Source organism: Cebus imitator, unplaced genomic scaffold, assembly GCF_001604975.1.
Source record: "Cebus imitator isolate Cc_AM_T3 unplaced genomic scaffold, Cebus_imitator-1.0 Scaffold363, whole genome shotgun sequence".
NCBI lineage: Eukaryota > Metazoa > Chordata > Mammalia > Primates > Cebidae > Cebus > Cebus imitator.
Genome location: NW_016107678.1, coordinates 2,010,677 through 2,025,509, shown reverse-complemented (window position 1 = coordinate 2,025,509; position 14,833 = coordinate 2,010,677). Strand labels below are relative to the sequence as shown.

The 14,833-nt window shown below is 37.0% G+C and overlaps 1 protein-coding gene across 2 annotated transcripts in view; it reads left to right on the top strand.

The window, feature by feature from the left end:
* Positions 1-14,833, top strand: part of MYO6 (myosin VI) — a 159,735-nt gene that overhangs the window by 124,610 nt on the left and 20,292 nt on the right. For both annotated transcript variants that reach the window (XM_017506839.1, XM_037730814.1), the window contains 5 exons: positions 6,469-6,599; positions 6,684-6,761; positions 9,102-9,231; positions 11,981-12,071; positions 12,767-12,917. In XM_017506839.1, coding sequence (XP_017362328.1) covers positions 6,469-6,599; positions 6,684-6,761; positions 9,102-9,231; positions 11,981-12,071; positions 12,767-12,917 — 581 coding nt within the window. The remainder of the gene's footprint in view (positions 1-6,468; positions 6,600-6,683; positions 6,762-9,101; positions 9,232-11,980; positions 12,072-12,766; positions 12,918-14,833) is intronic.

Sequence of the window (14,833 nt, the reverse complement as noted above, 5' to 3'; positions counted from 1 at the left end):
GCCCACCTGCCGAGTGAACTTCCCTGCAGTCCTGCTTATATGGGTGTAGTTAGAACTACTTTGGCAATGGTGGTCCGCCTCTGTTGAGGCGGAATCTCGCTGCTGTGGCGGGTTGCCTTGGCAACGGCGGGCTGCCTCGGTAATGGCAGACGCCCCTCCCCTACAGAGCTGCACTGTCCCGGGTTCAGCTGTGCTTGCCTGAAACTCTCAATCCAGAGTTTCTGGTTGCTGTTCTTTTGTGGGGGTGGGACCAGCCGAGCCTGATCGCCTGGCTTCCTGCCTCAGAGCCTTTTTTAAGTTGGTGTTCCAGTCGCCTGTTGAAGAGGCGCCGGGGTCTGTTTGTTTTCCCCTGTAGCCACTCACTGCGCTGTCTTAAACAGTGACACTGAGGTTTGTGGCGCTTTTTTTTTTTTGCCCTGGAATCTACTGTCCTGGTTCTCTGCTGAGTCCCCTTTTTAAACAGACGAATGGGCAACTTCCCGTGGCTCCTATCGCCAGCCAAAAGGGCATCCGGACCGGTGTATTTTGTAGGGAGAACCGCTGCTCCGGGGCGCCGACAAAGCAGCCGCGCGGGGCAAAGCAGCGGCACCGGACCGCTGGCCGAAACAGCCGCGCTGGTGACCTGTGGAGCTCCTCCGCCTGGGAATTTCCTAGTCTGTGGGCAATAAAAATGCGGTGTCCACCCACCCTCTGCGCTTTCACTGGGAGCTGCAATCCTGAGCTGTTCCTAAACGGCCATCTTGGATCCTCTCCAATATTTTCAAATAATTCACCATTATCTTGATTGTTTTACAGTTCAATAAAATTTTCACCTTACATTTTCTTAATTATAAGAAAAGTATAGAGCCGCATGTGGTGGTGCCTCACAAATCTGGATCTACCCTTGACCTCTTTCACAAAACTGTAGCTATTGATGAATCTAATTCTGTTCGTTCTTCTTGTCTGCACAGGGTTGGTAGACAAGACAGGTTGGCACCAGTTAATGGATCATCACTGATCTTTAAAGGGCTGTCAAACCTGTCCTGCCAGAATTTCCTGGTCAGCATCTTTTGTTTCTCAATGGAGACTGGTCACACCCCTCCTGCTTTCGTCAAGTCTCTGAACCTGTGCCAGTAGATGGGCTTACCTCCTTACTAAAAATCCTAAAGCTTCACCTGTCTGCTACCAAGCAGTTCTGCCTACCACTTAAACTTTCCTCTGTTAAGAAAGCAGGCCCCGGGCGCTGTGGCTCACGCCTGTAATCCCAGGACTTTGGGAGGCCAAGGCGGGTGGATCACGAGGTCAAGAGATCGAGACCATCTTGGTCAACATAGTGAAACCCCGTCTCTACTAAAAATACAAAACATTAGCTGGGCATGGTGGTGCGTGCCTGTAATCCCAGCTACTCAGGAGGCTGAGGCAGGAGAATTGCCTGAACCCAGGAGGTGGAGGTTGCGGTGAGCCGAGATCGTGCCATTGCACTCCAGCCTGGGTAACGAGTGAAACTCCGTCTCAAAAAAAAAAAAAAGAAAGCAGGGCTTGCCTCTCTTCCTGGTTGAGGCTTATAGTTCCTTGAAAGCCATCTCTTCCTACTTTTTCATGAATCTTCAGCATTGTTTATGTTTGTCAAACTATTCCTTTTGAGATGGATCTTTCCCATTACCCTTTAAACATGCTGAAATCTCATCTCTGATCCACATTCCCTTACAGCCACCTCCTCTTCCTTACTGTTTTTCTCCAGTTCCTTTTCTCTCCAAGAATAGATTATTCTTGCTTTCTCAGTTTCATGTGTTCCACTTACTCTTTAATCCCAGGATAATTCAGCTCCTACCTTGAGGAGGTCACCAGTGATTGCCTTGATTCTGAAGCACATGTCCCTTTTGTAGCCCTTATTTTAATGGACTTCATAGCCACATTTGACTCTGACCAACCCTTTTAACATTTCCTTTTCTTGGTTCCTGACACAGTGTATGCCCCTGCTTTTCTTTTCAGTTTTCTGATCATTCCTGATTTCTCTTCAGGCTCATTTTCTTCTACCTGAATACTTGTTACCATTTTTCAGGATTTAGATTAGGCCTGTTTTTCTTCTCATTCTATGTCAGTACTGTTGAGAAGAGCTTTACATCATAATGGAAATATTCCGTATCTGTCAATCTAGTAGCCATGAGACACATTTGACTCTGAAGTACTTGAAATGTGGCTAAGTATGACTTAGTTACTAAATTTTAAATTTTGTTTAATTTTAATTTTTTTTTTTGGTGGCACAGGGACGGGGTTTACTCTGTTAGCCAGGCTGGAGTGCAGTGGCACAGTCATGACTCACTGCAGCCTCAACTTCCCAGGCTCAAGTGATCCTTCTGCCTCAGCCTCTCAAGTAGCTGGAACTATAGGCATGTGCCCCCATGTCCAGCTAATTAAAAAAAATATTTTTATAGGGACAGGATCTCATTATGTTGCCCAGGCTCAAACTCTTGGGCTCAAGTGGTCTTCCTCCCTCAGCCTCCCAAAATGATGAGATTATAGGTGTGAGCCTTAATTTTACTTTTTAAAAACTTAAATTTAATTAGTCTTATTTGCTGCTATACAGCATGTGCTGCTAGTGCTGCTATAGAACATGTGGCTAGTGATTGCCAAGTTGAACAGCACAAATGTGTATTCCCTTAGATAGGCTCCCCAGTCTTGCTGATACAACCTCCTAAACAGTGTGTACTGATAGTCTCTAATCTAAGCTGCCACCGTTTTTTACCTGGATTTTTGCTGTGGCTTCCTAAGTATTCTCCTGTCTCTTCAGTCTGTTTTTCATGTGCATCTGCAATTATCACTCCACAACTCATCTCAAGTCATCATGTCCTTCTTCTGCTTAAAATGCTCTAATGGCTTCAGACTAGTATTAGGGTGAAGAGGTCTCAAAGAGCCTGGCCCATGTGTCCCTAGCTTCATTTATTTCCACTCTCTCTCTCCCTCCTGTCCCCCAGCCACCCTGACTTTCATTTTAGTTCCCTAAATCCTGTGTGTTTCCTTCCAGCACAGGGCCTGTGCACATGCTGCCTCCTCTGTTTGCCTTTTCGTTTATCTTTCACATCTCAGCTTGATCATCACTTCCTATGAAAGCCTTTCTTGATATTTCTAACTTGGAGGGGAGCCTGAGTTCGGGGTGCTGAGCTCAGGTGTTTTTATTTCACAGCTGTAGTTACACATTTTGTGCATATTTGTATAATTATTTAGTTTTTCCCTCCTTTAATCTGTAAGCCCCATGAGGGCAAGAACTGCATCTGTTTTGGCTTAAACATACATTCCTGCTTCCCTGGCATATACTAGATTCAGTAAATATTTGTTAAATAGAATGCATGGTGTAGAAAATACTAAGATTTATTTGTGACTAATTCTAGCAAATACTGGAAAATTAAATAATTTATGTCTGCTGTATTCCTCCATATAGTAGAGATGTATTTTTGTAATATTTTCCTCAAGGTGATTTTTTTTCCCATTTGAATCCCTCTTTAGGATTTGTTTGGGGTAATATAATAATTCATTTATTTCCTAAGTGATCACCTAGTGTCCTGGCAACTTGCATGTGTTTAGATTTAGGTATATATGCTATTAGTGGAGAGAGTATGGGCTACTGATGAATCCTTTAGCTAGGATTCCTCTTTCAATAAGCAGTATATTTCAACATCTTAAGACATGTTGTCACTTTAACAGATAATACCAATTCATTATACTTTGATTTTTTAAATACCACTAATAGATATCATAATAGCAATTTGTTCCAGTCATGTAGCTAGGTGATGAGAAAATGAAAAAATTAAGAAGTTCTAGAAATAAACATACTTATGAAGCTTTCTAAAATAATGAAGATATTTAAGATTTGGATTGTACTTTACTCTTCCATTTTTATTTATTTATTTTTTTCATTTTAAAGAGAATTAATAAATTTAAGTCATCTTTTACCAAAATTACTCTTTTCTTTCTTTCTTTTTTTTTTTTTTGAGACAGAGTCTCACTCTGTCGCCCAGGTTAGAGTATGGTGGCGCAGTCTTGGCACACTGCAACCTTTGCCTCCTGGGTTCAAGTGATTCTCCTGCCTCAAGTAGCTGGGATTACAGGCACCCACCACCACACCTGGCTAATTCTTGTATTTTTAGCAGAGACTGGGTTTCACCATGTTGGCCAGGCTGGTCTCGAACTCCAGACCTCAAGTGGTCTGTCTGCCTCGGCCTCCCAAAGTTCTGGGGTTACAGGTGTGAGCCACTATGCCCAGCCTAAAATTACTATCTTCTAATTGGTAAACACCAGGGCAAAGTAGGGGAAGGTGAGATAAGACAAGTTTTCTTTTTCTGTAACCTTGGGACTGTGCTGCCTGTCTTGTGGCAAGGAGGGGTTGTGAGTATAACCAGCCAGCTCTGCACCAAGAAGCCACTCACCAAACTCCCAAGAGTAAAAGCCAGGTCATGGAAATGTGTAGAAGGCAGAGTATTCGCCTTAGTGATTTAAAAAAAAATTTAGGCTCCAGAACATCTTAAGAGTAACTTTAAGTGCTGAGAAAGCAGTTGTAGGCTTCATAATTTGCTAAGCACCATGAAATTCCTAATGAACCGTGAGCAAGTTTATAGTTGCAGCTACAGGGCAAGCCAAGCAACTTAGATGTGTACATTTCCAAAGGTACTTGTCTGATTCAAATGGCCAAAAACTGTGATGATACTAACGAAACTTTACTTTTCTTTCTCCAAGCAGAGCCTAGAGCTAAATCTAGTTCTGGAGATTTTTTCCCCCATAGGAATGATAACTTTTATGTGTTTCATTAATTCATGTAAAAAATTCACAGTAACAAATTAAAAAGTACAGAATAATATAAGTAACAAGAAATCTCAGTTCTTAGGGGTGACCACTTAACTCTGTGTCTTGAATATATTTTTTTATACTGGTTAAATTAAGCTCTGCTCTATTCTTTTAAATTAATATGTTATATCCCATCATATGGCCGCAACATAATTTAATCAATTGATATTTTAGTTCTTTCTGTTTATTTTTTCTATTACCAACAATGATCCAGAGGACATCTGGGCATTGTCCATGTGCATATCTTTGCCCACAAGTGTGAAAAATTGTGGAATAGATATACTGAGCCCAAATTTCCAAGTTGCCATCCAAAATTGTCACACTGGTTTTCTCTTCTACTAAGAATGCATGTGTGTGTTTTCCTACACTGTCATCAACTCTGAGTACTAATTGATGTTTTATACCTTTGTCAGTCAAATAGATTAAAATTCAATTTGACTGCCTAGAAAGGCCATCTTTGCTATGAGATTATTTTAAAATAAAAATTCACTGGTTTAAAAAGTCTTAGAGTTTGTTTTAATTTAAATTTTTGGTCAGCAGGAGTTTATTTTGGCATAAGAAATGAGATAAAGATCTAATGTTATTTTTGTTTTCAAAATGGCTTGCCATTTGTCATAATACTTTCTATTGAATAATCTGATTTTCTTCATTGATTTGAATAGTCCTAGAGACTGAAATCTAGGTCTTGTAAATCAAAATCTTGGCATCACTTAAAGTTGTTCAGCCTTTCCTGCCTATTTCACACTTTTTTTGACTTGAAAAGCTCTCATTGACTCAATGCTCAGATTAACCACTTATTAGAGTTACACTGAAGATAGATATTTACCCAATAATCATCCCAGTAGTCAAGTTGCTTTGAGAGGTGAGTGAAAGTCAGTCTTTATAGTGAAACAGTGAGCTCTTCTTTCTTTTCCATTTGCCTTATGCACTGGTGATAACTTGCGAATGTATCTACTTTTTGGAGATTCTTTCAGGAATTCTGTTCTAAAATTCAGGACTTTGAAAGTGGTTTAATACAGGCTTTGCCTTATATACTGAGTTTGTGATACTGAGTCATCTAACAGAAAAAAAGATTGAAACTAGACTTGATCTTTCCTTAGTTTTGTTCTGTTTTGAGAGTGTCTCACTTTGCTGCCCAGGCTGGAATACAGTGTCCTGCAAGGCTGACTGTAGCCTCCTTCTCCTTTGGCTCAGATGGTCCTCCTCTCTCAGCTCTCTGAGTACCTGGGACTACAGTCATGCATCATCATGCCTCCCTAATTTTTCTATTTTTTTGTAGAGATGGGGTTTCGCCGTGTTGCCCAGGCTAGTCTCGAACTCTTGAGCTCAAGCATTTTGCCTGAAGTGGGCTCCCAAAGTGCGAGGATTATAGGCATGAACCACTGTGCCCAATTACACTTGATCTTCTAGAGACCAACAGTTTGCCTCTAGGAAAGAGTCTTCCTGGGTTTAGAGGAAATTTGACTACAGTAATTTTAGATAGTGGATAAGATGGGACATAATGAGTATAAATATATTTCCTATATAATATTTAATTGCTGAAAATTCCCATAAATTGCCCATTCCTAAATAGTAGTTTATAAAATTGATTATTCACAAATTATTTTGGAACAGTGATTGATGATGCCTTGTGTTCGTTCATGAATCTAGGTATGGTGTCTGTTTTGGACTTGATGCAGGGTGGTTTCCCATCACGAGCTTCATTTCATGAGCTGTACAACATGTATAAAAAGTATATGCCAGATAAACTTGCAAGATTGGATCCAAGACTATTTTGTAAGGTACAAATGCCACCCAAATTGAATTTCTTAGCTATAAACTTGTTTTTTATATTGACATTTAACTTTTTAATTTTTGTTTTTCAGGCTCTGTTTAAAGCTTTGGGCTTAAATGAAATTGACTACAAGTTTGGGTTAACAAAAGTATTTTTTAGACCTGGCAAGGTAAATAGTTTTACTTTAAACTGTAACATCATGAAAACAAATAGGGTTAGTGAATATCTTAAAGTATTTAATAATTTGTATTATTATTGAATTATATGGTAACTAAGAGCATGAACTGCATAATTTCCCTACTTGTGAGAAGTTACAGTATGTAATATTCTGGTGTATAGTTTTTACAGTTTCATTCAGCTTTGGAAGTATTGGAATGAGAGCATTGCTTAACGACCTTTTCACTTAACTAAGGATTAACTAACCACAAATGTTCATTTTAAATAAGTTGAAAGCTTTTCTTAAATGTATTAATTTAGTATTCAGCGATTTGGGATTTTCACAGTACTTTTGAGTCTTTATTGTAAGAACAAGTTTCAGTAGAGTATGGTAGTTGTATAAGGGATAAGAAATTGGATTGGAATTTGTGCTGGAACTCTGTCAAGTTCTAGAATGAATGAATTAATGTGTAAATACTTCTGAATGTAGCATGATTTTTTTAGGCTAACACAACACATAGTCCTATAGTTATAGTAGTCATAGGTTCTCATACAAAGGCATGAGACTGAGTTATAGAATACTTCATAACTAATATTCAGTATAGACATATCTAAATGCTATTCACAGTCTTTGTTATAAGTAAGATTTCACCATTCCTAACATCTTTGTAATTGACTGAATAATTACAGTCTCATAATTTTAAGCATAACTATTACTATATTTAAATAGCCATATTAGTTTTGTTTAGCAAAATTATTAAGAAATATCACTTGTGCCTTGAAGGATGAATTAATCACAATAAATAAATCTGGTTTTATAGTTTTGGAGATGAGGTGAAATGTATGTATGCATTACCAATATATGCACTTTCCTGGACTTTTTCATTACAGAGGACCCAAACCATTTCCCAGAAAAGATAAAAGTTGAGAGGAAGAGAATATATAATGTTAATAATTTGTTTAGCTTTAAGCATACATATTTCTTGTAAACTCCACATTTATTTTAGAGCATGGGTATTCAGTCTTTTGGCTTCCCTGAGCCATGTTAGAAGAAGAATTGTTTTGGGCCACACATAAAATACACTAACACTGACAATAGCTGATGAACTTTAAAAAAAAAAAAAAGAAAAGAAAGGAATTACAATAAAACTCTCACAATGTTTTAAGAAAGTTTATGAGTTTGTGTTGGGCCACATTCAAAGTTGTCCATGGACTGCAGCTTGGACAAACTTGTTTTAGAGCTTTAGTAATTATTTGAGAAATAATAGTCTCATAGAGAAAGTACTTTTTCTTAACCTCCAGAAAAGGTAGTCAGAAATATTTATTCAAAGCTTAAGACAAAGAATTAAATATCTTTACTCTAGTTATATTACCTTTAATTTTGACTATAAGAAGCCATTATATTGGTTGATGGATTTTTGACATTCTTAATATTATAGTGGGATATTTGGTAAAGGATTGAAATCATCATGGAATTTTGTGGTAGATGGTGGAAATAATGTATTTTATTAATTGAGAGCCTAGTAGCTGTTTTATTTGTGTTGTATATCACTTAGTAGCAATTTCTCATCTCTGTTCAAAATGGAAATGGGGCTTGGGTGCTGTGGCTCAGGCCTATATTCCCCGCACTTTGGGAGGCTGAAGCAGTGAGATTGCCTGATTCCAGGAGTTTGAGACCACCTGGGACAACATGGCAAAACCTCATCTCTACAAAAAAATAAAAAAATTATCCAGGTGTGGTGGTGCATGTCTGTAATCGTAGCCTCTTGGGAGGCTGAGGTGGGAGGATTGCTTGAGCCTGGGAAGTTGAGGCTGCAGTGATCAAGATTGCGCCGCTGCACCCCAGCCTGGGTGACAGAGTATCTCCAAAAAAAAAAAAAAAAAAAAAAGGTTGAGAATGGGTAATCAGGATTGGGAGAGACCAAATAATTTTGGTGGTACCTGGTATTATATAGCTAATTTGCACTTTTCAAAAGCCCCATAAGGATATCTGAGAATGTGGGTGAGCCCATTCACAGATACAGCCTTTTTCATTCTTTTCTCAATAAAGTCTTCTTGTCAGCCATCTATAATTTAAAAGTCATTTAAGATTTTTTTTCCCATTTTTGTTATTGAATCTGCTACCTGGCGTTAAGTAACTTCCCTTAGCTCTAGAAAAGCTCCTGGAGAAAGGAAGCAAAATGTGGACAAGTATGTTTGGGTTTGCTGTATTCTCTGCCAAGGCCTATATAATTGGCATGTGACCATTTTCAGACAGTTAGATTTTGGATTTGAATTCTGTTTACTTCATGTCTTTTGTGTGTTTAAATACACTTATCTTTTAATACTGATATTAAATTATTTCACTCTCTAGTTTGCAGAATTTGATCAGATCATGAAGTCTGACCCTGACCACTTAGCTGAGTTGGTTAAAAGAGTCAATCACTGGCTCATCTGCAGTCGCTGGAAGAAAGTTCAGTGGTGCTCACTCTCAGTCATCAAATGTAGGTATTTTCCGTCATACCCTTAGGATCTTTCATTGTTTTAAGGTGGTTTGTGGAGTGTTGTAAAGCTGTCTCAGAGGGGATGCTGAGATTTTTGTTCGCATTGGGTCCTAGATTCCTCAAGCAACACCTCATGTATAGTATGTGATAAGCTACTATCTGTAGATGTTCTTTCTCTTTTTGAGTGTATGATACTTATTTTCTTTATTCAAATGTGTTACAGGAGTGTCCGTTTCATAGTGTCCTAACAAAGCAGAATTCACTATCTTGATTCTTTTCCTCCTCCCTGCAACCCCCACCATCCCCTAATCTCTCAGACTTAAACCACAGCTTTTCTTTCTGACTGCATGGCATCTACAGTACACATGCCCCTCAAAATTCCAATTGTAATCCACTTTCCTTTCTTATGGCTGAAATATTATCAGTCACCAGATCCTGTTGATTCTTCCTCCAAATACTATACATTCCTTTCTTTTTATTGCCAGTGCCGTAGTGAAGTCCGTTTCCACCTTTTGCATAATAATTTCTGTATTTCCCAGACTGGTTTTCCTGGTTTCTCAGAGATCTCTCTCTAAACTAGAAGCCTTTTCTGACTTTGCTTTCAAAAAGGTAAAGTTTAAACTATTTGAATGTCTTTCAAGATCATGTAAAATGGTGTTTCAGTTTTTTGTTTCAGTCTCTTCCCCTACCATCCCCTCTTAAATCCTGTTCTTTGAAAGGGAGTCTATTATAATCATGAAAGACACAGTCTTGAACACCATAATCCCAAAAGTTGAAATCTCGAAACATCAAAGTACCAAATATAGGATTCTGTAAAAAATAATACAAATATTCTTTAAAAGATATTTATTTACATTTTTAAAAGGGGATTTGGAAACATATAAAAATATGACAACTCTTTATAGGTCACTTTACACAATAAAATAGGCAATGACAATGTATATATTTTTGAAAGCATAAACACATACTAACAATAGTTGCATGGAGCAAACAAACCATATACATAAAGAAATATGTCAAAAGGTGAAATGTGTAAACACATATTATTGTGGTTGGTAATTGTGCACCCAGCTTCATTACTGTGGTCATCTGAAATACTGTGATGAACAAGCTATCTTTTGATGAAATCAGTCAAAAACCATGGTGTCACCACTGCATTTGTAGTTACCCAGATATCTGACATCTTGAGAAATGCTATCTCTTACAAATGCAGATGTTTGATAAAAGACATCTGTTCATTTATTGAGGAAGTTTCAGTGTTTTTATGTACATACACAGCGTTTACCCAGAAAGTAAACGTTGTGATAATGTATTTTCATGGAGTTAAATTTGCAGTAAATGAATACAATAAATTAGAACTCTCTAAAAAATGCTGACAATTTAAGATAGTGAAAATAAAAACACAGAAAAAGAAAAAAAAAATTCCCAAAACTAAAAAGAAAGTTTGACATACAAAAAAGTGTATTACAGGGATAGATTATGAGCAGTTGCATGGAGATAGTCCATAAGAGCTGGCTGTCTTTCTCAGTCTTTAACTTATCTTTTGAAGCCTTGCACCATGAATAATAGGTGCTTTTTTCTTTTAGGACATGATTCTTCTTGGAGAATATGTTCATATTCATTTCCTTCATGAGACTGCTCTTTTTGAAGTTCTGATTCCTGTGATTGTGATTTTTAGGATTTTAGATGTTAGGGATTTTAATCTAGGAATTTTGATATTTTGGGATTTCAACATTTGGGATTATGGCTTTTGGGATTGTGTTTTTGGGATCAGGAATTCAAACCCCTTTGATATACTGGACTAAGCTGCTTTTGTGTGTGGTTTGGCCAGCTAAGTAGCTGGCCCAAAACAAAGGCGAAGGACGGAACATTCTGGGGTTACTTAAGGATCTATGGCAAACCTTTAATTGTTGGGAGCTGTGTGGGAATCAGTAACGTTATTACATTTATAGTTGCCCCTTGTACTCATCAGAGTACCTGAAATAGTGCGAGGCACGTGAAAAGAATTCAGTACATTTTTTCTTATTAGTAGAAAAGGAAAATTCTTTTGGCCTAATGAAAAAGAATCATGCAAACAAAGATGATTTTTGAGGTATTTTGTTAGACAATATAGATAAAAAGAGAACTATTAATATGAAAAGAGAAAAGAGAGCAGAATCTCTTTTCCCCATCATTTTCCAAATAAAAGGTTAGAAGCAAGATGGAGTTGGTTAGGTCAGATCGCTTTTACATAATTTTCTTAGTTGTAATTTTTGCAAATGCAGTTTCAATATCTTTTAGAGAAACGTTAAAACTGGCTGGGTGTGGTGGCTCACGCCAGTAATTCTAGTACTTGTGAGGCCGAGTAGGAGGATCACTTGAGGTCAGGAGTTTGAGACCAGCCTGACCAACATGACAAAACCCCGGCTGTAATAAAAATACAAAAATTAGCCTGGCATAGTGGCATGCGCCTGTAGTCCCAGCTCCTCAGGAGGCTGAGACATGAGAGTCACTTGAACCTGGGAGGTGGAGGTTGCAGTGAGCCAAGCATGCCATTTCACTCCAGCCTGGGTCAAGACTCTGTCAAAAAAAAAAAAAAAAAAAAAAAGAAAGAAACGTTAAAACTTTCTGATTTTGATGTCTAATATAAATAATATAGTCATCAAGATTTCATGTTTTTTGAGAATTACTTTGTGAAAATGAGTTTTTAAATATATGTCAAATTTAAACTGAATAATTTTCTATCATTTTATTTTTCTCTTAAACATAGTGAAAAACAAAATAAAATATCGAGCTGAAGCCTGCATTAAAATGCAAAAAACTATTCGAATGTGGCTTTGCAAGAGGAGACACAAACCTCGGTAAGATGAATTGCGCCTAAAAAGAACTCTGTGAAACCTAGTTACTGTAATACAAAAGGACAGTAAGGTCATAATAAAAAGCAGTTTGGATACTCAAGGAGTTTTTTCATGTTCTTTGTAAAATGATATATTAGTCTTTTATTTGTAATATTTGAAATTAGTTAATTCATTTATTACCTCATTACCTGCCTCATTCTATAAAAGGATTTGAAGTGGCATACAAAAATGTGTAAAGACTATAAAACAAGAAATAAGTGGTTGAGAGCAGCTCTTTTATTTGTATTATTTTAGTTATTTGAGTTTCTTGATAGTGTCAAGGTGACTTTTTAAAAAAACTCACTAATATGTTTACCATAATTTTCAAGATTATGAGTAGGAATTATGTTGTCCCATTATAAATTAGTCATTATTTGTTACTTGACTCTTTCATTTTTAATTAAGTTTTTTAAAATTGAAAGTCTGAATATCTATTGATCCATCGTACCTTTTCTGAGAGGCTAGATGACTCCTTTGGGTTCCTCTGTGATTTGAATTCTCAAAGTTGTAGAAGGCTGTAGTCCCATTGACAGGCATCAGTGTCATTCACATTCATATTTGATTTTTTTTTAGTCTTCAACAAGAGATCTGAAAAAGAATATTAGATAATATTGAAAATGGAAGTGAAATTATGCTCTAATGAAATATTACTTTTACAGCATTGATGGCCTGGTTAAGGTGGGCACACTGAAAAAACGACTTGATAAATTTAATGAGGTAGTCAGTGTGTTGAAAGATGGAAAACCAGAGATGAATAAACAGATCAAGGATCTGGAAATTTCTATTGATGCTTTGATGGCCAAAATTAAGGTAAGCAATTTTAACCCAAATGACTTTGACTTTTTTATATAATTTAATATCTTTTTTTTAATTGGTATTGAAATTGTATAGAAAACATCCTTATTTTTTCAAAATACAAAGTGTGTTGAGACTCAGTGATGGCAAGTAGATGCTCTTCATTATTACCTCTATTCTTTGAAAAATTTCATAGCAAAAAGTTAAAGAAGACAATTTTTATGCCATTTCTTCTGTTGCTAAGAAAGACATTCCCCCTACCTTAATACCTAGGTGATGGGATGATCTGTGCAGCAAACCGGCATGGCACACATTTACCTGTTTAACAAACCTGCGCATCTTGCACATGCATCCCTGAAATTAAAATAAAAGTTGAAGAAAAAGGAAAACATAAAACACATACTCACATACAAAAAAAAAAATGTTCCTTTCACAAAAGAGCAACTAAAATACCACACTTTATCGGTGAGCTTTTACATAGTCATGACTTAATGAGGATTAATCCAAATAATTTGTTTCATGCTTTTCTACTTTTAGAAACTAATTTTTAAATTATAAAAATGTCCAGGCATGGTGGCTTATGCCTATAATCCCAGCACTTTGGGAGCCTGAGGCGGGCAGATTACTTGAGGTCAGGAGTTTGAGACCAGCTTGGCCAACATGGTGAAACCCCATCTCTACTAAAAATATAAAAAGTAGCTGGGTGTAGTTGCACATGCCTGTACTCTCAGCTACTCGGGCGGCTGAGGCAAGATAATTGCTTGAAATTGGGAGGCAGAGGTTGCAGTGAGCTGAGGTTGCACCACTGCACTCCAGCCTGGGCAACAGAGTGAGACTCTGTCTCAAAATAAATAAATAATTAGATAGATAGATAGATAGACAGATAGTAATATAATGTTATAAAAAATTTGGAGGCCAGATGTGATGACTCGCACCTGTGAGGCCGGAAGCGGGTGGATCACCTGAGCTCAGGAGTTAAGAGACCAGCCTGGGCAACATGACCAAAACCTGTCTCCACTAAAAATACAAAAACCTGGCTGGGCATGGTGGCATGAGCCTGTGGGACCAAGGAAGCTCAGGTGAGAGGATTGCTTGAGCCTGGGAGGTGGAGGTTGCATCGAGCAGAGACTGCACCACTGCACTCCAACCTGGGTGACAGTGAGACCCCTCGGTTAAAAAAAAAAAAAAAATTGGAGAAACCACCAAAAAAACTTAATACCTCCACATTAACAAATTCAGTTAATACACTGTTGTATATCACAGTATATTTTTACTTTTACAGTATAATTTTACTTACTTTACAGTCTTATTTTCTATGCATAAATTTTTACATAGTTCTTATCATAATATACATTTCAATTTGTATCTCTGCAATTATGTTATATACTTGTCCATGTTAATACATTATCTTCACGGATACTATAATGTAATTTATAGTATATATATTAACTGTAATTTAACAGTTAATGTTGTGAAAGTAGCAGTTTCCTCTCCAATTTTGTAGGAAAATAATGGGGCTCCTTTTTTTTGTTTTGATTTTTATTTATTTGATTACTAGTGGGATTGAAAACTTTTCTATATGCTTGTTAATTATATTTCATGTTTCATTAATTACATTTTGTATCTTTTCCTCAATTATAGTTTAGGGTTTTATACATGCTTTCTCTCAGTTAGTTTCATAGGTCAGTGCAAGTATGTGGGATATAATAAATATCTTAAAGGGAGTGTTTTATATTTTCTGCAGATATATTATGTAAACAATGGTAATCTTGGAGGTAGAAAGGAAAAAAGATCTGGAGGAAAATGAAAATTCTATGAATAGACTTAGCTGATTTTACAAATCTGTCAAGGGCCATCCTTGTTCATGTGGTATCATTATAAATTAGAATTAACTCACCTACATTTTTTGAACGCTAACTTAGGAAAATCAT